We start from the raw sequence: 22,547 nt of genomic DNA on the forward strand, positions 1-22,547 counted from the left end.
ACAAATTCTTCAAGGCGTCCCCAACATATCCAAGGCAAGGACACTGTTGAAAATAGAAAACGAAACAAAGAAGGCCCCGCTGGGATTCGAACCCAGGATCTCCTGTTTACTAGACAGGCGCTTTGACCAGCTAAGCCACAGAGCCCCTTTTTGCATTTATGTTCAATTATATCATATTTATACCATTTTCTGTGAAATGTGGCAGTTTGTCAGAAATTTACTTGATTCCGTGACAAAGAGAAGGTATCTGTGTTTCTGAGCTTTTATGAAAACAGAAACTTCAACATTTAGAAAATGCATTCTTCAATGCAAAGTTTAAAAATTTTCAAATTAAAAAAAGGGGTTAAATTCCTATTTCATGGTGACTATCGCCATCTAGAGGAAATGTTGGATATTGCAGCACCTTCTAATTTTGTTTCTGCTTTAATCCACTCATTTTGTCCGCAAATGTTGAGTCACTAACGTATGTACTTGTGTAGGTACTTTTCTAGGTATTGAAGATAGAACGGCAAACGAAAAGCAAACGAAACTTTCTTTCCTTTTAGAATTTGTATTCTAGAGGGAGGTCAGGAAAGCAAGTGTAAACAATTTGCCCTAACCTCTGCCCCCCACCCTGCGAACGACAATGCGGGCGGAAGAACTAATCCCACCACCAGCAGGTCACGAACCCACCGTGCTACCTCCTGAGCTGTTTGTGCATTTGAACAAGACTACCGTGCTTCCGTCTATTTTATCTAGTTGGCGCAAGCAAGCAAGCAGGGCTGATGGAGAGGAGATGTGCAGCCACCCCGCTTCCAACTTGCCCAAACCAGGCAATGTCAGGCCTTTTCTTTCACAGTTTGGAGCCCCACAGATGTGCTCAGCGTGGAGTTCCGAGGAGGAAACTTTATTTCAGGCGCAGTCTCGTTCTGTTCATTGACCGTTGGCTTAACACTGACTTGATGTCAGTCTTCGTCAAGACAGAGAAACTGAGTGGAGGATACACAGAAATCAGGAGAAAAGTGGGGTACGGTGTGATAAGTAACCCCCACGGGATGCAGGGTGGGGGGGGATCTGGGCTTGGTCAAGGAGGGGCTTAGCCAAGTCACACGACCTCTCCTGGGACAAGTTCTGCCTCAGGTGTTGGAAAAGCAGACAGGGTTGTGGCCAGTGTGGCCTGCATGCAGCCCAGCCCGGGGGAGCAACAGATGGGCCCATCAGCCTGAGGTGTTTAGGTACCCACCCTGCGCTTTATGAGTGACGAGGGCCTGTGCATTCACTGGGCAGCCACAAAGGGCAAGACTGGCGTGGTGAGAAATCACTTGGGAGACTTCCTTGGGACAGAGCCTCTGTATAACTGCTTTCCTCTGGACATCTCCGCCCCTCCCGGCCAGCCTACCTTGTATCTGACCTATTTGCCCTTTCTTACAACACTTCAAGGTTTATGCATTCCCTTTGACCCCAGGTCCTGTTGCCTTCCTCTCCTTATATAAGCTAATTTCTTTATTGTACATCATTTTGATATGTATTTTTTGTAAAGTTGACATTGCGTGCACATATATTATAAATTTACATAAATGGTATATTATGTATTTTTATGTCTTTTAAAAACACTATGACTTTAAGATCCATCAAAATTGTCCTGCGTCTACCTAAGTCATGACTTTTGACTGCTGTATAAAATCCCCTGGTGGGCACTCATGATGTGTTTCCTCTCTTCTGTCCCAATGGTGGACTCACAGGTTGCCTCCACTGTCGCCCGATTCCATATAACACCGCCTTTTCATCCACCCTCTTTATGTCCGCGTTTGCCAATTTCCCTGGGCTGTAGGAGCAGAATGGCTAACTAGTCCCAGTCTATTCTCCAGTCCACACCCCACCAGCTGTGGATGCCCCGTTATCCTGTCCACACTCGACACTATTCGGCTTTCTACTTTGTAATCTAACATGAGTAATGAATCTCATCATTTTTTAAAAATTTGCATTTATGCTTTCTAGGGATTTTGAGCATCTGTTTATATGTCTGTTGGCCACTGGCACAGCGTCTATGATATCGACTCTTTTCTTACAATTTGCCTGTTCTTACTGAAGTTGGTGTGTCTTTGACGTGGACGCACAGGGGTATATTGTATATTGTGGCTGTTGGGCTACTGTGAATTTTAGATCTTGCAGTATCATCTCCCCTTGTGTTACCTGTCTGTTGACTTTTCAGCGGAGGAACTTAATGACAGATGTTGTTAAGGATTTTTCTCCCCCCTACCCCATGGCTTGTACTTTTGAGGTTATGCTTAAAGGGTCTTTCTCTGGGGCGCCTGGGTGGCACAGCGGTTAAGCGTCTGCCTTCGGCTCAGGGCGTGATCCCGGCATTATGGGATCCAGCCCCACATCAGGCTCCTTTGCTATGAGCCTGCTTCTTCCTCTCCCACTCCCCCTGCTTGTGTTCCCTCTCTCACTGGCTGTCTCTATCTCTGTCGAATAAATAAATAAAATTTTTTTTTTAAAAAAAGGGTCTTTCTCTGTTACTAAGTTAAAAAATGTTCTCTCTAAAAAACAAAATATGTGTAGATTTTCTTTTTCACATTTGAGATGTTGGTCCACCAAATACTCTAGATAAGTGTGTTGGTTTTTTATACGACAGTCTATCAGAACTGTCTCTTCTGGTTCTCAGACTTTGGTTTGGTAAGGGTCTCCAAGATGTGTGATCGCTCGTGTGGTGTCCTTTATCTTACCCTCTTCACATTTCCATGCAATTACATATTTAATAAAATCATTCATTTTTCCTGTTAGAATATCTATCTGCAAGGTCAGGGAGAATCCAGTTATTTCCTAATACCCTGTACAAGTCATAACATGGAAAGAATATATTTTAATAAAACAATTGTTCAAATTATATTTTATGAATTTCCCATCAGATAACCTTCCATAGATTTGTTTTGTGTTTATATTCTTGTAAGCCTGGGCCTATGTTTCATGGACCTATAAAGTCAATCCTAGGTTCCCCAAACTGTAAACAAGTATTTTGGTTCTTACAAGAAAAAGATACGAGAATACGGATTCTGAGTTGCTGGGATGGATGAATGGGCAAGGTGCTGAACTTAAAATTGGGTGAGCCCACCCTTGCTTGTGGCAAATAATCTTATCTTCTAATTTTTCCTCTTCAATATGAACTGGAAGCCCCTCTTGTTGGTTCCAGAAAACCTATGGATTTCTATTTTGCAGTCAGGCCATTTGATTATTTTTCTCTCTCCTGTAATCCCGCATCTTACCACCAGAGCTTGGAAACAAATCCTACGAGACAGTGTCTAATAGGCACATGATTGGATCTTCCCACCATGGTCTCAGCCCACCGTGGATTTGGCATCACCGCTCCCCTTCACCAGTTTCTAAGTCTACTGTAATTTTATCCTCAACAAAAACATGAAGCGAGAAGACGGTGCGAGACACACAAAAGGATTATGTGGCCCATAAACAACGTCCTCGGCCTAGTGGCCTCACCAGTGACCTGACTTTCAAAGGGCTCCTAACTCTTCACGAAGGCTCTGGAGAGCAGGGCCCAGAGTTTGAAGGAGACCCTCAGACCCATACTGTGTCTGAGGAAGGAGGAGACAGAAAGAGAGAGAGATTGCGTAAGGGAGGTAAAATTTCTCTTCTATGCTTTTAGGGTTTCTGGCTGGGCCTAAGAATTAAATGGACATAAAACAAATTAGTAGGAGAAACACACATTTCAGTAAGTAATTTTTACATGGCGGTGGGAGCTGTCACAAGAAAACAAAGGCTGGAAGGAGCAGTCAGGGCCCCTTGCTACTAGGTTGGGCCAACGGTGTGAAAATGGGACGACACAAAGCGGGTGGGAGAGGGCAGTTAACTCTGGACGGGTGACCAGGAAGATAAGGGTTAGTTTCACCAGGGTTTTGGTGCAGATTTCTCTTGGCCTGGACACCCTGGCTCTGGCGACAAGAAGGCTTCCTTCCTCCGGGACAGGGAGGGGCTCCTTTCGCAGGGGGATTCTACCCCCTGCTTTCAGGAACAGAAAGTGAGGTCAAGAGTGCTCTTTCTTCCACCTGCTGTTTTTCACGTGCCTTTAACTCAAAATAATCAGTATGCCAGAGCTGCATATTTGGGGGTGGCATGCCTGAACCCCGATAGTTGAAAACATTTATTTGTGCCCCATCTTGATGCATACATATCCTAAACTTAATCCCAGCTCTGACCCAACCGCAAACGAAGGGAGGTCAGGACAGCGCCGCTCGCTCGTCTGTAATTTCCGGGACCTGAAGGCAGGTGTTTGCCGGGACGTCCGGTGCAGGTGCGCGCGCGCGGTTTAAGCCGCAGCTCCTGCGCGGGGCGTGGCACGTGGCCGGCGCTCGAAGTACCTGGTCTCGGAAGGGGGGGGCGCGTGGGCCGCAGTCCGGGGGTGTCTCAGGGCGCACGCCAAGAGCGCGGCTTTACCGGAGTTGCTCTGGCGCGTTCACGGCCGGCGTTACTTGGGGCTGTTCCAGGCTCGTGCGCGGCCCGGACGCGCCAGGAGCGCAGTGACAGGTTTCCCGGTGTTTAAACAGGGTCGCCCACCTTCTGCTGGGTAATTAGCAACAGTTGTTCGACGTGTTTGTGCAGAAGCTTTTGTATTCGGCGACATGCAGGTGCTCGTCAGCTTGCGGTTCCATAGTGTAGTGGTTATCACGTCTGCTTTACACGCAGAAGGTCCTGGGTTCGATCCCCAGTGGAACCAGCGGCGGCAACGCTTACTTTTCTGCCCCTGCTCGAGAGCAAACGGAGCGGGTTTGCTTTGGATTTTATTCTCAGTGCTTTGCTTTCCTTTTCCTTTTCGTTCTTTCTTTTCTTTTTTTAAGTTAAGGCTCCTGAGAGTGCTGATAGAAACAGGCTGGCGGACTGTTCTGGGCGATGCGCCTTCCTCCGCCGCACAGCTGCGGGCTGTCGTCCCAGAAAAACGGTCTTGTCCGTGCCACGTCCAGCCGCCGGGAGGGGCAGGAGGAAGCCTGCGTGCTCCAGACGCGGATTCGCGCACCACGGCAGCGATCGCCTCACCTGCCCCAATTCCTACGACCGTCCACCTGGGCGAGGGGCGGGGCCGGGGTGCGGTCGGGAGGGGCAGCCTGGGCCTGGGGTCGCGACACAGCACAGGTGCCTGGCCTGGGGGCGCTCCACGCGGCCCTGCGGCTCTGCGCCGGACTCGCACCCTGAGCCCTCCCGGCCGTCTTCAGGGCCTCTTCCGATCCCAGGGAACCGTGCCATCGAAGGTCCGAGCTGCCCGTCACCTTTCCAGGGTCCTGCTCTTACCTCGGAATAGAAAAAGTCAGAATTGTCACACGTTTGAAGACTGTATTACAGAAAGGTACTAAAAACACAGGAACGAAAAGCAACTTGGACGGAACAGGCCGAGAACGCACTGATGCACTCGGAGAGGTGGGGCACAGCACTGAATACCCAAACAACAGCTCTACGTATCTCTCTACACAAGGGAAGAGGCTTCTGTAAAACGAAAAGATATTATCAGAAAGGAAAAATTCAGCAAGTAGATCAGAAAGTGTGGTGATATTCTGGAATGTCAAGCAGAAACATAGTGCTGAAGGAGAGAAAAAAATTATAGTGGAGGAAAAGACAAGGGGATGTGTAATAGCTAAATACTGTTACTTCTAAAAATAAATAATAGGGAAAACGCAAGGAAGACAAACTTCAAAAAATCAGGTATATATCACAACCCTAAAAAAAATTCTAGGCAGCCAGGAATCACTGAATATTCCAGTCAAAAAGATAAAAATATTCGGATCCTTGACTGTTGAGAAAACAGAAAAGAACATAAAATCTTCTAGAGAGGGGGAAAGACAAGTCACAAAAAGGATCAGTTAACCAAACAGCTGATTTTTCAAGGTTGACACCGGGAGCTAGAAGACATCGAAGCAATGGTCTCCAGACTTGGAGATGAACTGCGCCCTCGATTCTATGTGAAACCCAAGTATCCATCAAGTGTGAACATAAAAGAGAGACATTTTCAAAAGTACATTGCCTTGTAAAATTTACCTTTAGTTCTCCCTTCCCCAGGATCTCTGTAAAAGTGAAATGTCAGTTGAGGTGAGTAGGGTGACTTGAGACACAGAAAGTATGAGAGAGAAATGCAGAGTAGGAGACGAGCAAGGGATAGGCCAAGATGAGAGCAGCAGCATGTGTTTGCGGTGCGGAGGACGCCAGACTCGCAAGAGTTCAGGAAAGTCTGGGGAAGACAAATTCAAGGAGGTGAAAAGTGGAGAGCAGCTCGGATGTGGGTAGACATCTTCAAAAGAGATTTCAATAACTGGGGGGTGAATTTGGGGTTGAAATAATAAGGTCTATTGGAAACTGTGCAAATAAAAATAACATTACTCACTCCATGTGGGAGGGGCATTCATTGTTAGGACGATTTAAATTGGAAAGGAATAGTTAAGGAATGAAAAGGATAAATAAGGAATCGTTAGTTGCTGATGATATGGTATCTATAGAGAAAACAGAATCAATAAGTGTTTAAGATCAATAAATGAGTTTAGCACAGTTGCTAGATACTGCTCATAATTTTAATTCAGAAGCAAACAGAAAATTAGGCTTGAAAAATTATACCTAAGAATTAGTCTGACAAATTATGTATAGTATTTACACAAGAGTTACAAAATATTATGGAAAGATCAAAAACTGCTTAAGTAAATATAGAGATACTCTGTATTAATGAGAGCAAAAGCTTTATAAAATAAACATGTAAAGTTTCTCTAAGATTGTAATATATATTAAGTGAGAGTTCAATCAGAATACTAACACTGGGAAGGACTAGAGAGCTTTGGCAAGCTAAATCATTTTTAAAAAGAAGAAAAAGATGGTAGAACTGCTTTCTCTTTCTTTTTTTTAAAGATTTTAAAAAATTTATTTATTTGAGAGAGAGAGCAAACATGAATGGGGGAGGGGCAGAGGGAGAGGGAGAAGCAGGCTGGGAGCCTGATGCAGGACTCAATCCCAGGACCCTGGGATCATGACCCGAGTGGAAGGCAGGTGCTTAACTGACTGAGCCACTCAGGCGTCCCTGAACTGCTTTCTCCTGTAAATATTACATGTGCTGCAAAGGATAACAATGAATATATATGGTATTTTTGCAGAGGTCTATGAATAAGCCAATGAAACAGAATGGATGGCACAATATAGACCAAAGCAAATAATGAAACCATTGAATCTGACTGAGGGGGCAGGGCAGAGGGCAATGTCAACTGTTCTTTAAGTATTGCAGACTCAATTATCCATATTTGGGGACAAAAAAATCCATACTTTAAAATATACATAAAAATGGATTATAGGCAGATCACAGGCTGAAATGCGAAAAGCAAAGATTTTAGATATTAAGGCCGTGGAGGAGAATTGCTAAAAACTCTTTCTCAGCTCTGGGTCTACCAGGAGCCGTGGGGGAGAAACCAAAGCACGTGTGTCACGCGTCTCTGCTCGCGGGGACCTGCTGTACCTGATGTGCTCCGATCGGGCGTGCGGTCGTCCCTCTCCTTCTCCAGCCTTTGTGCACAGGAGTCCGTCCCGCCCTGGCCTCCCGCTTAAAGGGAAGACCAAGAAGGCTGGAGGACAGAGAGCAGCAGGCCTACCTCTGGAGGCCTGTGGGGGTTAAGATCCCAGTTTTATTCCTTAGCCAAGTGGGGGGCTGTTGCTTCTGACTCCCGTCGCTGGGAGCCGGAGCTGCTTCTCCCGCCAGGCTCATCCCAAGGCCAGCACCTCTACACGTCTTAAGCTTTCTCGACTGACGTTCTTTGGGAGGTCCTGGAGGAAAAGCCCCTTGTTTCCCCCGTTGAAAAGCTTTCCAAGACACGAGCAGCCGTGCTGGTGTAAAGGAGATGAGAGAGTGGTCTGTGTCGGGACAGATGGCTGCACGCTGGGGACACAGGAATACTCCAAGCCCTGCCTAGTGTGCTCCCTCTGGGTTTCTGCTCAGATTAAGAGAAAGTTTCTTGGACGTAAATCTTTCCTTTTCCTGTTTCCCTGACTTGTGGCCCTTCTTCCTACTATCTATCTGCCTTTCTCCAAGACCTCTCTCTGTGCCTTCCCCAAATGGAGAGCCTATTATGGCAAACATTTTGGCCGTGATCAGCGTTGTCAATAGGCTAGCTGAAATCTTGAAATGAACCTTAATCTTGAGGACGGACCAAACTCTGCCTGTCGTGGTGGGAATTAGCTCGTCACCATCAAAATCGCACGAGATTGCAGTCATTGAAAAAGGATGCTGAGTTTTGCGCTGGTGTTTGCAACATCACGCTGCACTAAGGCCTTCCTCCATAGAAGGAGCGATGCAATTTCTTCATTTAACAGTAACCACAACGGCATATTGGGTCATGTTTTTGGTTTGTACCTCAGTAAGCTAGTGGTATCGTGCATATTAGGCCCGTAAGGCCTAAGAACAGTTGTAGCAGGTGGTAATTCTCATCACCATCCACTGAGAGATGAGGGTGAGGGGGCACCGGGAGATTTGGAAGCCAGATCGTGAATGCCACAGAGAGAGCAGCTTTCTCTCTCCCAGACCCATATTCACGCATTCATAAAAGGATACCCGGAAACTGCAAAGTTTTTGTCCCGTAATTCCCCTGCTCGGTTTATACCAGATTTGCTACTAAAGCTTATTCAAAGCTACGCCTATGCCCATGAGCCAGAGACCTGGATGCATCTAACGTAGGCACGTGCTTGGTGCCAAGTACCCTTTGGTCCATGCCAAGCAAGCTCTCTACTTTCTGAGCAAATCCAGAGTATCGGTCTTTACCCCCTCACTCACCTGGCGCTACAGGTTAATTCAGTGCCAGATTTAGGACCCTAACCCTCTTATGAAGAAGTGGCCTCTAGGCCATAGTCTGTGACTTCCTGTGACTCAGGCCTGTAGGAGTGGAAGGTAATGTGTGCAAGATTCAGGGGTGTGTCTCTGTTCTAAATCAGCCTTTCCTCGTTCACTGGTGGCAAGAGAATCGACAGGAACCGATCCTTCTGGATCAATACATATGTGATTCCTGTCCTCACCCATGGAAAACTGAGTAGAAATAACACACATAAAAGTAGATGTGATACAGGTGACACAAGAGTGGTGTGAAACCGCTGGGGCCACCAGAGGGATGACAACGAAAGTGTAAGCCACTTCAGCCCAGTTACAGTATCTCTGAAGATTTGCTGGTGCAAGTTTCAGAATCTGTGTCAGACTAGTGGGGAAGGAATGGGGGCTAGTTCAGCTTTAAGAAGGGAAGGCTTTTGAAAATCGAAGATCTTCATGCTGGAATTTCTTAATAAGCTGCTAAAAATATGAGAAAGAAGACAGAAGACAGTATTTGTGGGGCCTTCGATATCTGCAAGGCCCTGGCGCGATGAGACACCACTTGTGCTGGGAGAAGGAGGCTTCTGGAAGTTCGGTGGGGGTCTGCTTGTCTCCTTCCAGCCGCCTCCCACCTCAGGTCCACTCTCCCCTCCACCCACCTTACCCGTCCCCCTGCCCCTTTCTAAATCGCTCTGCAAGCTGAAGAGGCTAGATATCTTCTGAGCCATAATGTTGTCCTCCAAAAGTTTTCCCCATTTTCTCCAGAGGTTTCCAATTTCTTAGCACTGGCCCAGCCACCAACCGTGGGATGTGCGATTTCTAATCAGGCCTCTGTGCACTCGGAGAGGTTGCCAGTCAACCTGGGTGTGCAGCTGGACAGTCATTCCCTTGAGTGTAAAAGGAAAAGATTTCTAGGTTTATTTTTATTACCCCCGTTTCTCCTTGGGACCTCCAGCCAGGGCCAACAGGACTGTGGGGCTTGGGAATGGTTGGGGAGAGAAGCACAAAAACAGACACACACACACCCCGGAGGCTGGACGGGTGGTGAAGGGCGCCTCGGGCGTCTCCGGCTGTTGGAAAAGGAGAGGCTGTTGCCGTGACTCGGATTCGAACCGAGGTTGCTGCGGCCACAACGCAGAGTACTAACCACTATACGATCACGGCGCGCCACCGGGAGCCGCCGGCCACGGGCCCTGCCGTCCTCCCCTGTCAGCAACACCTGCTCCTGTCGTCCCAAGACCCCTGCGCTCTCTCCTTCCTCGGAACTGCCCACTCGGGGGGCGGCCTCGTCCTCCGGCTCCCCAGGATTCCGCTTCTGGCAAACAAACCAAAGGGGAGAGAAGCAGGTTGGGCCGTGTGGACCTGACCGGCCCTGGCGGCTCCTCGCCCGGGGTGCGAACACCCCCGAACCCACCACCCTCACGTCCGCTCCCAGCCACTTCAAAATGCTCGGTCCTCTGACCTCTGGCCCCAGGCTGGAGAGGCGCTGCTTCGAAGAGAACCTTCCCGGCTCGCATTTGTGGCCAAACTGGGAATGTGCGGGGACTTGGCGCGCAGGCGGGGCCGGTCGGGAGCCGCGCACCTGCAGAGGCTGGGAGGCCAGGAGGCCGGGTGGGCCTCGGCCCGCAGCCCGTGCTGCGCACCGGCTCCGACGCGTTAGGACCTCTCTGTCGGGCCCACCCGGGTCACCAGAACCCCGGGGACAACAGCGCGCTGCTCGTGCGGCCCGGCAGGTGCACGGGACGCCCCTGCCCCCGCGGGCAGCTCTTTACCGGCTAGACTGGCAAGCTTCCGTCCGTCCGGGACGCTGCTCGCGGCCTCCGCCACCACGCATTCCTGCCAGTCGAGGTGAATTGTGTTTCCTGTGTTCTGCGATCCTTTCTTCCTCCTCCTTCGACGTCCTGACTATGACGTCCGACATCATGACATATGATTACTGCCGTGACTTGAATTAAGGGCAGTCTGCGCTCCCCTCCCCGCCCCCCGTGCCCCAAGGAGAAGTGACTGTAGTGTCCAGTAGTTCCGCTCCGGGCTCCACTTCCAGGAGGCTCTGCGCGAGTGTCGCTTGGCCGCAGGACGAGTGGTGGGCAGGGAGTGCAGATCCGTGCTTTCGGAAAGCAACTTCTCCCAACAGCCAGGGCCGGCCCCGAGGCCTGGTTTTATCGTATGTGGACCAGGGGTGCCCGGGTCAGGGCTGCCGGTGGGAAAAGATCCATAGAAAATGCAAGCAAAGGAGTTCAGAAGTCCCTCGACCGCTGTCTGGACGACGCTTCTCAGCAGAGCCGAAACGTGGCGCTTCACCTCCCGAGAGTGTCTCTGTCTCCTTCTAGATCCCACAAAGCCGTCCTAACTACAGGCAGGTTTGCTGAGGAAGTACCTGCTGCTCCTTCCGAAGTTTCTGATCCCGGAAGGGAGCTGGGGGTGTTTCTGGTCTCCAGGACAGGAGCTCCGCTCGGCAGAAGGAAGGGGAACCTGGGCTGCTGCCGGCTCAGGCCTGCTGGAGGCGGCCCTCTGTTTCCTCTCCTTCCCTCCGGGACCTCCTCTCGAGATCTAGAAAGCTGCTGCGGACACTCGTGCCCTTCGGCGTTCCCTGCCGGCCTCGTTTCTGGCAGTTGGACTGACCTGCATGTGCTTCTCTCTGAGGAGAGGGGCAGCTAATCCCGTGTGTCTTGGTCCTCGGTATGGCCCCAGAGGCCGGCCTCTTTTCTTGTGCCTTTTACGGTTAAAGGCCTCGCTGAGGCTCTTGTCTGACACGTCACCAGGCTGGCCTAGGCCAGGCTAGGAGCTCTACATTCACAACGCCAGGCGCTTACCTACTCCGGACAATCCTGCGTTCTCTAGAAATAAATTTCAGAACATTTCTCCTACGCAAGGGCATAGCTCTAGCAACTCTTCCCTCTCTCTCTGCTATATTATTAAAAAGCAAATCTCTATGGGATCTTTCTTATCAGCATTCAAAGATGCTTTTATTTGCTTCATCTGGAAGGCGTGTTCCCTTGCTCCTGCTTCCCCTTTGAGTGACTGACGTCACTGGCCTTCCAGTTCACGGCCAGAGTTTCTGAAACTGTTACCACACTGTCTTCTTTCATTGCATTGCTTTTACTGAATGGATTTCAGCCTGCCTGTCCCCAAACACTCCAGTTACGCGTTGATTGTTAGTCCTCGTCGAGCTCGAATTCCAGGCAGCACCTAACACAGGTGGCCGCTCCCACCTCCGGAAACATTTCTTCGTTTGGACCCCACTCCCTGGGCTTTTGTCCCATTTCCTTAGCCCCCAGTGCTCAGTTTTATGTATCAGCTCATGCTTCCATCCTCAAGTCCTCAAGGCTCGGTCTCATTCTCTACTTTCTCTCATTTCCTTGGGGATTATATGGTTGTACCCACACTCTGGGATTTCAGCCAAGACCTCCACCCCAAACTCTGAAGTGATATTCAGCCTCTTGGTTGGTACCTCCCCTGGATGTCTGGTAGACGTTTCACATTCAGTATGTCTGGAGCTGAATTCTTGATCTTTTCTGCAAACTTAAACTTTCTACTTCTCTCCACTTGATGCAAACGTTGGATGGGTAGTAAGAGCCGGAGAGTAGATTACCGCACACTTGATCAGACACTGAAATCGAGTACCACTGCGCTGTGATACCTGATTCCCTGGGGGAAGAGAGGCAGTCACCATGATTTCTAGTTGCTTCTGGCAACAGTGGTGGGTTAGCTCTGGAGGGCGGAGGAGGGGAAATGACTACGGTAACACAGTACTCCTTCCCCCCAGGAGATGGATGGAACAACTCTAATATTCTCCCTTTGGGTAAACTGCGCTACTGAGAGGACATTTTGGAGACTGACTAGTATGTTCGGGAAGGCTTCTGATTTATTCAGCAGTAGTGCCAGACCGAACCGCCTGATCCCTGACAATGCTTTCTAGTTCTGGTCTGATAATTTTATTAATTTGTAAACTTTTCAAGCAAACAAAGTAGGAGATTCAATGATTCTCCACAAAAATATCAATGAGTTTAGCAATTCTACCATGACTAGAAGGAGCTTTCGATAGGTCAAACAACATTCATTTGCACAACTGATTTTACCCTCAGAGTTCTTTTATATTTTCCTTTATATTATTCAAAGGAAGATCTGGGATCTTAAATTCATATACCAATGGCCAAGTGTGGATCTAGATATCAGTTGGGCATTCTTGTAAATAATTAAAACTCCTATCAGGTGCTTAAAATAGCACGTGTAGGATTGAGAGTCCCTGGTAAGTGAAGCCATGTCAATGAAGTCAGCCTGGTATGAAGTTATATTCTTTTGTCCTTTGTCAAGCATCCTCATTACCCATAACCACGTGTATTGCTGAGATTTTGTCATTATTAATTATCTGAATCATGCATTTACTTTGGGGTATATATATTTGATTTGATATTAAATACTAGATTTGACCTTACAATTGTTCCCTATCCCCAATGCATTACAATCACTCCATCTAGTAATAGGTATGAAGATGAGGGGTAAAGAGTGGAACATGGGGAAAAGTATGTACTAACTGTGGTCCCCATTTTCAGGAATCTGCTACTGTAAACAGAGCTTGAATAACTAAATCTAGTTTTATCCTTTCTCCTTGGATATTTATTAATGCAAGTCTGATCGTGATACTCCTCTGCTGAAATCTTCCAGCATCTTTTGAATATTCTCACCCAAGTTTTGCACACTTTAGACCAGAGTATGTAAGACCAGGTAGTTCTGTGTGGGCTGTGTGTTTGAGTAGATAATATCCTGACTGACAGGCTTATCTCTTACAAATTGAGAATCTGATTAAAAAATAACACTGTACTTTCTTGTCTTACTCAGTTGGAGATGGTATGACAAATACCATAGCCTGGGTGGCTTAAATAACAAATGTTAGAATAGATAGGCTCTAACAGGATGCCCGGAGGCCAGCAAGGAGGCGGCCACGCCGGCTGTGGGGAAGGTCAGTGGCCTGTCCTGGCCGCATCCACGAGCAGCCGGATCCCACCAGACAGGCCCAAGATGGCGGCCCCTCGACGGGAAACCCCTGAGCGAGGGAGGAGGAAAAGGCGGGAAACCCTGCTTCCGGCCCCACGTAACAAATGCTCCGGCCCCTAGTTCACAGGGGCCAGTAAAGGATAGGAACCCAGCTCCTGGGGCACAGCTCTCTCTTTCTCTCTTGAGCTGCCTGCTCTCCTACCTTGAGAGTGTTGCTTTTTGCCTTAATAAACTTTCCTGCTTCTGTCACGTGTCCCCTGTGTACATGTCTGTCCTTGAATTCCTTCTCAGGAGGAGATCAAGAGAACCTTCGTGGACTCCTTTGGGTCTGGCTGGGTTGAGGCCCTAGGATCTCCCCAGTTCACCCTGCAATGCAGTTATTTTTCAGAGTTCTGGAGTCTAAAAAGTGCAAGATCAAGGAGCCGGCAGGTTCGGCGTCTGCTCCGGGCCTGTTTCCTGGTGTGCAGGGGTCCACATCTCGCTGTGGCCCGTGTGATTTGTTTGTGGGCTGCGGAGAGGGAGGTGTTCTGGTCTCTTCTTATAAGAGCGCTGATCTCAAATCTCATCATGGGGATTCTATCCTTATAACCTCTCTTTAAAGGCTCCCTCTCCTCTCATTTGGGCCTCAACTCTTCATTTTGAAGCTTTCACCTAATGGTGCAAAGCTGGATTCTTCCCAGTAGTGGATACGTGAAATGATTTGCTGGATCTGGAGAAAGGAGAGCAGGCCAGTGGAAGATCGTCTCATAGTTCCTACAGTTGTTTTATATCACCTTCCATCTGCAAGGATGGAGGCATCTAAGACTCTTACAGGAGTCTATAATGTTAGTAAAGATTTTCAGAAAGTCTGTAGATTTTCTCATTTCTCTAAAAAGAAAACACATCCCTTTTGAATTCCCTGGTGAAGGTAGTTAATGCTAGCTATAGATACTAAAAAGTAAGTTTTACAAATATTATCATAGGCATAATGTTGATACTTACATTCATGTTACTGTATGACACAGACATAAAAATGTGGTGTCCAGATGCCCTCCCCGTCCCCCCCCCAAGGAAAGATGGGCTGGCCAGCTGCAGAGTGAGTGCCGTCCGAAGCTGGGCAGCTGCTGAGCTCCCTCGGGCTTTCTGGAGCAACAGAGCTTACCCCACTCAAGGTCACACCCTTATCCCGGGCAGCCCACAGCCCGGATGGAGCAAAGTGGGGCTACAAAGAATGCTCCAGGGGAATTTTCTTTCTTTCTTTCTTTTTTTTGTTTTTAAGATTTTATTTATTTATTTGACAGAGATAGAGACAGCCAGCGAGAGAAGGAACACAAGCCGGGGGAGTGGGAGAGGAAGAAATAGGCTCCCAGCGGAGGAGCCTGATGTGGGGCTCAATCCCAGGACCTCGGGATCACGCCCTGAGCCGAAGGCAGACGCTTAATGACTGAGCCACCCAGGCGCCCCTCCAGGGGAATTTTCGCCTGGCGTGGGGCATCGCTGCAGGCAACCTAGGCGTCAGAGCTCCCACGTTTGTCTGCCTTGAGCACAGTCTGACGTTCTCTGTCCCATCCTCATCCCTCTTCCTCCTTTCACAGCTGTTGGTCTCTAATCACATCTTGCACCCTAAACTCCGTCTCGCATCTGCTCCCAGAGAACGTAACCTGCGTGGCTATGTCACCATAATCTTTTTCCTGGGTCTCTTTTATTTTATTCTTGTTTTATTCAATAGGGCTTCTGTAAGCAAAGACTAGGAGTAGTGTAGGGGCCCAGGACAGGCCACCCCAAAATGCACCACATGGCATAGTGATTATTTTGAATGGAAGCTACTCTGGAAACAGCAGGTGCAAGGACATCACACCCTTTTCTGTCCTCCTGAAAGAAGGAAACAGATCTCCCCTATGAAAGACACCCTCCCAGGACTGAAAAGTAAGACATCCTTATCACCAGAAAGAGGAAATTAAGAGCCAAGAAGGCTCTAGAAACAAACCTTGTTACTTCATAATCTATTACCTCAGCCCAACTTTTACTAAGAATTCTTTACTAATTCAGGCTCCCAAGCATCTGTTTTCTTTATCCTGTCAAGTCCTCCCTTTTTTTGGGGGGGGGGTCTCTAACTAAAATGTATAAAAACTGCCTGCTTTGATCATTCTTTCAGGTCTCCATTTCATTACTGGGCCTCCCACGCACAAAATAAAACTTTTTTTCTCCTGTTAACCTGTCTCATGTCAATTTAATTCTTAGTCCTGCTAGAAGAAACTCAGAGGAAACTTTCTTCCTTCCATTCAGCAGCAAATAAATCTGTGTGTGTTGGATTATAAACCGTGCTCCTAAATCTTTGTGAGCCACGTGATAAAGTTAATGCTACTTTCATAGTGTCTTTTTTTTTTTTTAAAGGGGGTTGGAGTCCATAGATTTTCACATTTAGCTGACTTGTATTATCAAATTTATTACCTCAGAGATCAGGACTGCTATGGCTTCTGATTACTCATACACACTAATTTACACACCCTACAAAGTCCTCTACCGTGCTCCCCACCTCCTACGTTTCTGTCATAGCCTTCAGGGCCTGCCGGCTGTTCCCAACAAAGGCCACACACGTTTTTTGTCTTAAGGTCTTTGCATTTTCAGTCCCCTCTACTTGGAATTCTCCCCTAATATCTACCTGGCTCATCTCTTCTGATTTATGTAGGTTTCTGACGAGGTAACACCTTTAAATGAATTATCTACACTTACCTTTTATCTAAAGTAGGAGTTCCCATTATGCTCTATATCTTCTCTATTTTCTTCATAGGGTATTTATCACCTGACCTATTGTATGTTTACATGTTTATTTGTCTCCCCCGCCTAGAAGTAATTTTCATGGAGGCAGATATTCCATGTTGCATCCATTGCTGTGTCCTGAACTACTGTGAGAGTGAATTACGCAAATACGTGTGTTCCAAAGAAATAGGACCAGGGATTTACCAATATGGGATTCAGTGCATATCTTTAATCAATAAACCAGACTGTAACTCCCTTTGGAATGAAATGACAACCAGGAATTCCATCATGTGGCAAAGATTACTTAGATCACTTAAGTCAGGCTGTCCTTCACCAGGACTCTCTCAACCGCTGAATTTGTCCTGGGACTGTAGTCACTGCGTTCTATATTTCTGGCCGACTAAAACCAGTAATTAATTGGATCATAATTAAAATGGTTTTAGGGATTTGCCCGTCTGGAACTTCTGAACTTCCGAGCCTCACCTGAGGATCTCCAAACCGTCCTTTCTGTAGGCAAGACTACGTCCAGAATTACCCGTAGAGCTGCTCCTCCTTCTCCTAAAATAGAAACACTTTACAATACTATCACCAAAAAGTGAAAATGCAGATGTGTTGTCAGCTTTCTCTTTGAAACTATAGGTGGCTCTGAAAAGAGCCTTTGTTTTACAACGTCCCTAACCTTGCTCCTCCTTATTTGGCCTTGTGGTGGCTCTCGGTCTTCTTGGGCAGCAGCACGGCCTGGATGTTGGGCAGGACACCGCCCTGCGCGATGGTGACTTTGCCCAGCAGCTTTGTTGAGCTCCTCGTCGTTGCGGATGGCCAGCTGCAGGTGGCGCGGGATGATGCGCGTCTTCTTGTTGTCGCGGGCCGCGTTGCCCGCCAGCTCCAGGATCTCGGCCGTCAGGTACTCCAGCACGGCCGCCAGGTACACGGGCGCGCCGGCCCCGACCCGCTCGGCGTAGTTGCCCTTGCGGAGCAGGCGGTGCACACGGCCCACCGGGAACTGGAGACCCGCCCGCGAGGAGCGCGTCTTGGCCTTGGCGCGAGCCTTGCCGCCCTGCTTCCCGCGTCCGGACATCACGACGTCAACTACACTGAAAGTAGGTACCGAAGCCAAAGCCCAAGCCGGGCACTTTTTATAAACCCCTGAGCGCGAAAAAGAAGGTTTTGCATTGGTTAAATTTGGGGCTTTATATTAACCAATGAAAGTGCAACGTTGTGACTCTTGCGTTCTGATTGGGCAGAACTAACGTCTGACGTTGCCCTGAATAGTCACCAATCAGATAGCGGATTGTAATTTACGCCTTATTTGCATAAGGGCTTCTATATAAAAGGGGCAACCTACGCTGTGCTCACATTCTTTATTTTTTCTCTTTCTGGGTGCTTTTCGTCTTTTCCCGGCCATGCCCGAACCGGCCAAGTCCGCGCCCGCCCCGAAGAAGGGCTCCAAGAAGGCGGTGACCAAGGCGCAGAAGAAGGACGGCAAGAAGCGCAAGCGCAGCCGCAAGGAGAGCTACTCGGTGTACGTGTACAAGGTGCTGAAGCAGGTGCACCCCGACACCGGCATCTCGTCCAAGGCCATGGGCATCATGAACTCGTTCGTCAACGACATCTTCGAGCGCATCGCGGGCGAGGCGTCGCGCCTGGCGCATTACAACAAGCGCTCGACCATCACGTCCAGGGATCCAGACGGCCGTGCGCCTGCTGCTGCCCGGGGAGCTGGCCAAGCACGCCGTGTCCGAGGGCACCAAGGCCGTCACCAAGTACACCAGCGCCAAGTAGACTTGCCAAGTAAGCGTGTTTAAAACTTAACCCAAAGGCTCTTTTCAGAGCCACTAAGTTGTCGGCAATAGAGCTGCAAATACACGGTCAGAATTTGGCTTGGGTTCAGGCAGTTGCTTGGAGGCGGTTGTGAGGATTCCATTGCACTGAGTAATGCGTGCCGTGCTCGTAACCGCCTTTGGCCAGAAGGAAACCGGATAGACCGTGCGGTGTCCGCAGCGTGCATGTAGCAAACAGCGCCCTTAACGGACGTTAACACAAGTGTGTTTGTGTGTGAGCACAAAAGGATTCCTGCCTCTGGCGCGAAAATGGATTGTTTGGTTGTGTGCGAGAGTGGCTTCCTGTTTAAATCCTAACAGCCTGGGTCTTACCAGCCTTCCTCCGTTGCGGTTCTAGTCTGTGTTTATGTATTATCAGTTTAGTCCCCAGTGATCTCCCGAAGTCGGCCTTTTAGCTCAGCAGTTTTGTCATGTCCGAGGCGGTTCCGCATGGCGGAAGGGACATTAAATTGGCAGAACAATGCTTTCATCCAGCTTTAAAAACTTGGCCTCTCCGGCGCATGGGATCTGAGCCATGCCAGACTACCGTGGGGAGAAGTCTGCAAAGAAAAGAAAAACAGCTTGTTCTGAGTTAAGAAATGGAATACTAGGGCACACACACACAACAAAGGTGACCTGGCTAACCTGGCTGGCTTTCTAGTTTGTCATACATACGGCTAGAGAGATAAATGATGGGTGGTGTAATGGGGAGAAACAAGGGCACATAAGTAACAGGTGGAATCTTGTGCCTCCAATAATTTGAGCAAATTAAAGTCTGTGCAACTGTTTGCTTGTTTGTACGAGAACATTGTTCTGAGCTTTGTGACTTTTAAGCTGCTAAATTCTCTGCTCTCCAGAGAGACAATATGAGATCTGTGTGCAAAGAGAGAGAATAAAAGTGACTTTCTCAGGCCCACAATCAGACCTCCTGTAGAAGAGACTGGAATGACTGGATCAGATTGGGATAGTCAGAGGCACATCTTGTACCTGTCCCGGCACTTCCCACAGTTCTCCACGAAAGGAAGGACCAGGACTGCAACCCACTCTTTGTGATGGCTCCTCTAGCTACCCAGAGTGCTTAAAAATTAACAGGTTTGGGTTATAGAATATAACATTTGTGAGTTGGTTGTTTGACTTGGCTGTCAATACCTGTATTTTGCCATTTTAAAATGAGAATAATAAAACCTATTTCAGAAGATTATTTCATGAGAGAATCCATGGAAAATACTTAGCACAAATTTGAGTAAACTATCATAGGCATGGTTTCTACTCTTTCACTATACCTTTGTCTTTTATAAGGCCTTGCAAATTTTAGGCTTTCGGTTAACCAATCATTGCTTATTGAGAGAATAGAAAGATCAGTCTGTTATCAGTAATTTCAGAAAAGCCTTACTCTCCAAACCAAATATCCAAACCAAATAATGAGATAAGCAGCCTAAATTTTTTTGTCTAGTTACGCCTGCAGTTCTTTGGGGGAATTAAGGGAGAGGGAAATAACCCCTATATGAATAGGCAGCATTTGCAAAAACTACAAAAAATATAAACAGCATTATTAGATGTGACTCCAAAATAGCCCAAAAGCTTGTAAGAAACTAAGCAACTCTATTATAATCAGAGAAATGCAATTTAAATACATGAGATTTAGTTTAGCAAATGCTGACTGGAAAAAAATTTTAGTCTGCCATTAGTGAAACGTTGAGGATGGGGAGTAAGGGGAACTGAGTACTTGTGGGATATGGGCGTGTAAGCTAGAGATACAACCCTGGAAAGCAAGTTCCTCTTTTCATGTTGAAAATGCAGACCCCATTATCAAGCAATTCCACTCCTAGATCTGCAACCCGAGAAAACGTACAGCTGTGTGCAATGCCCATAGCAGTGCGATTTTTTTTTTTTTTAAAGATTTAAGTATTTATTCGACAGAGATAGAGACAGCCAGCGTGAGAGGGAACACAAGCAGGGGGAGTGGGAGAGGAAGAAGCAGGCTCCCAATGGAGGAGCCTGATGTGGGGCTCGATCCCATAACGCCGGGATCACGCCCTGAGCCGAAGGCAGACGCTTAACCGCTGTGCCACCCAGGCGCCCCAGCAGTGCGATTTCTGACGTAGGGAACACGGCAACTTGAATTTCTAGCGTAGAAATAGTATTTATGTGTTCTGAGCGTAGAGAGATACATTTTCCAAGACCCCTGCGAGAGCTCTCTACAACTCCCCTTAACAAACACCGCATTTTTCAAGGTTCCCAGTGAGTGGAACCTATTCCTTTGCTTAGACCCTTCGCTCTGACAATATATTCAAAGAACAGGTTAGTGTTGGGCCCGGTCCTTCACATGTAAGGCCTCCAGATTCTTAAAACTTTTTGACTCAACTAATGATCCAGGATTCACCAGATTCCATGCGATTCCACCCCGCAGCGAAAAGCCGTTGGTGAGCACAGGCTGGGGCCCCCGAGTCAGCCAATCTTGGCCCCGGGTCACCTAATACCATTCTTTGCCCGCGTTCCCAACGCCCCACGCGGATCTGTACCTTACAAGCCGCAACAGGAACTTACACCAGCCACTCCGGAAATAAGCATTAAAGCTCTTTTAGAGAAAACTTGGGGGCCCTAAAAAGGGCCTTTTTGTTACTGAGGCAACAACGGGTCCGGTACACTCAGCCCCCGAAGCCGTAGAGAGTGCGGCCCTGGCGCTTGAGCGCGTAGACCACGTCCATGGCCGTGACCGTCTTGCGCTTGGCGTGCTCCGTGTAGGTGACGGCGTCCCGGATCACGTTCTCCAGGAACACCTTGAGCACCCCGCGGGTCTCCTCGTAGATGAGCCCGGAGATGCGCTTGACGCCGCCGCGCCGGGCCAGCCGGGATGGCGGGCTTGGTGATGCCCTGGATGTTGTCGCGCAGCACCTTGCGATGGCGCTTGGCGCCCCCCTTGCCCAGGCCCTTCCCGCCCTTGCCGCGACCAGACATCTCCCGGGAATCTACGGCACACAAGTGCAGGCGGGGCGCGCGGCTCCTTTTTATAGGTACCCTCTGCGGACCAGAGTGAAAACCGGAGGCGCAGGGGCGGGCGGTCCTCCGGGCTGGAGGAGGGATCTAGAAAGGACACGCCCGCGGCTATGCTGCTCCCTTTGTTCTCCGGGCCCTCGCGCCCCTCGAGACCTAAGGCTATTTTCTTCTTCTAACGCTATTTACATAAGACTATACCATTTTGTAAAGGTTTTCTCCTTGTTTTGGGGGGTGGGGAGTGCCCCAAATACTAACTTCCTAGAAGTGGAACAAGATGTGCTCATAAAATCGAGATTTTAAGATCTTCCAGGTATGTGGCTAAATTCCACCAAAGGTGTACCGAGTTTCGTTTTCAACAGCGGTTCCTATTATCTCTTACTAATTGAAATTTTTTCCTGCATTTATGTTGCAATAAAAGAAAACTTGCCAAACACTTGAAGAAACTGATTCAGACAGTGGGAGGCAAATTCAGTGTATTTTATGGTGGGGGGATAGTATAGGTTAATTTAAGGGCAAATACAAATAGAAAATAAGACTTACTTCTCCCTGAGGGTCCCTCTATTTTCCTTTTCCTCTTTCAGGATTTCTTTCTCTGTCCTTTCCAAATGTATGTAAATCCTTTTGGTGGCTAAATAAGTCTTTGGCCTGCCTCTTAACTCAGGAACTTTCCTCAAGGATCTTCGAGACCTATTTGGAAATGTAATCATCAAGGAAAACAGTACTCTGTTTGTTTGCCAGTTGCTTGAAAGGGAATTGGACCTAACTTCAGCTGGCATCTGAGTCCACATTGCAAAACCTAAATAATGTAAAAGGTTGTGTGCCCTTGGTTCTAAGAAAGTGGTATTTCTCTCTGTCTTTGCCATCTCTCTCAAAGATTGCCAGTGATGAACACAATATTCTGACTTTATGCTTATTGAACAATACAATTGTTTTCTTTTTCTTCCTTATATTTCCCCAACATTAGTTCATTGGAATACATTTTAGAGACCTTCCTTTCTCTACTTGAAAAATCAGTAAAATTCCACCAACCTGTAGCCTCACTCTTTCTCTGATTTCTTGGATATTTGCATGGCCTCTAGTCATGATAAACGTAGCAATGGATGGATGTCTGAAAAGTTGGTCAGGCTCTTTATAGTTTCTGAAATTGAGAGGCAAAGGCATTTTTCTATAAACCTACAGTATATTATTTT

At 48.0% G+C, this 22,547-nt stretch overlaps 4 protein-coding genes and 3 non-coding genes across 7 annotated transcripts; 2 read left to right on the forward strand and 5 right to left on the reverse strand.

Moving 5' to 3' along the window:
• Positions 1 to 71: 71 nt before the first annotated feature.
• Positions 72 to 145, reverse strand: TRNAT-AGU. Its single transcript has one exon. It is a non-coding gene; the product is annotated as a tRNA-Thr (tRNA).
• A 4,490-nt stretch (positions 146 to 4,635) lies between these two features.
• Positions 4,636 to 4,708, forward strand: TRNAV-UAC. Its single transcript has one exon. It is a non-coding gene; the product is annotated as a tRNA-Val (tRNA).
• A 4,978-nt stretch (positions 4,709 to 9,686) lies between these two features.
• On the reverse strand, positions 9,687 to 16,539 carry LOC117802249. Its single transcript, XM_034660181.1, has 3 exons — positions 16,514 to 16,539; positions 10,269 to 10,554; positions 9,687 to 10,121 (listed from the first exon to the last, which is right to left on the reverse strand). Exons 1-3 carry the CDS (start codon positions 16,537 to 16,539, stop codon positions 9,687 to 9,689), a joined length of 747 nt encoding a protein of 248 aa, XP_034516072.1.
• Positions 9,899 to 9,970, reverse strand: TRNAH-GUG. Its single transcript has one exon. It is a non-coding gene; the product is annotated as a tRNA-His (tRNA).
• Positions 16,540 to 17,215: 676 nt separating the features above from the next.
• On the reverse strand, positions 17,216 to 17,658 carry LOC100466688 (histone H2A type 1-H). The gene is given in 2 exon segments (XM_002927091.4): positions 17,216 to 17,332; positions 17,334 to 17,658. Coding segments are annotated over 2 exon segments (387 nt in total). The 5' UTR covers positions 17,619 to 17,658; the 3' UTR covers positions 17,216 to 17,230.
• A 249-nt stretch (positions 17,659 to 17,907) lies between these two features.
• On the forward strand, positions 17,908 to 19,561 carry LOC100471469 (histone H2B type 1-K). The gene is given in 2 exon segments (XM_034660130.1): positions 17,908 to 18,221; positions 18,223 to 19,561. Coding segments are annotated over 2 exon segments (378 nt in total). The 5' UTR covers positions 17,908 to 17,943; the 3' UTR covers positions 18,323 to 19,561.
• Positions 19,562 to 20,946: 1,385 nt separating this feature from the next.
• Positions 20,947 to 21,333, reverse strand: LOC100466939 (histone H4). The gene is given in 2 exon segments (XM_011234659.3): positions 20,947 to 21,213; positions 21,215 to 21,333. Coding segments are annotated over 2 exon segments (309 nt in total). The 5' UTR covers positions 21,319 to 21,333; the 3' UTR covers positions 20,947 to 21,008.
• Positions 21,334 to 22,547: the final 1,214 nt, after the last annotated feature.

The sequence above is a fragment of the Ailuropoda melanoleuca genome, chromosome 5 (genome assembly GCF_002007445.2).
Source record: "Ailuropoda melanoleuca isolate Jingjing chromosome 5, ASM200744v2, whole genome shotgun sequence".
Lineage (NCBI taxonomy): Eukaryota > Metazoa > Chordata > Mammalia > Carnivora > Ursidae > Ailuropoda > Ailuropoda melanoleuca.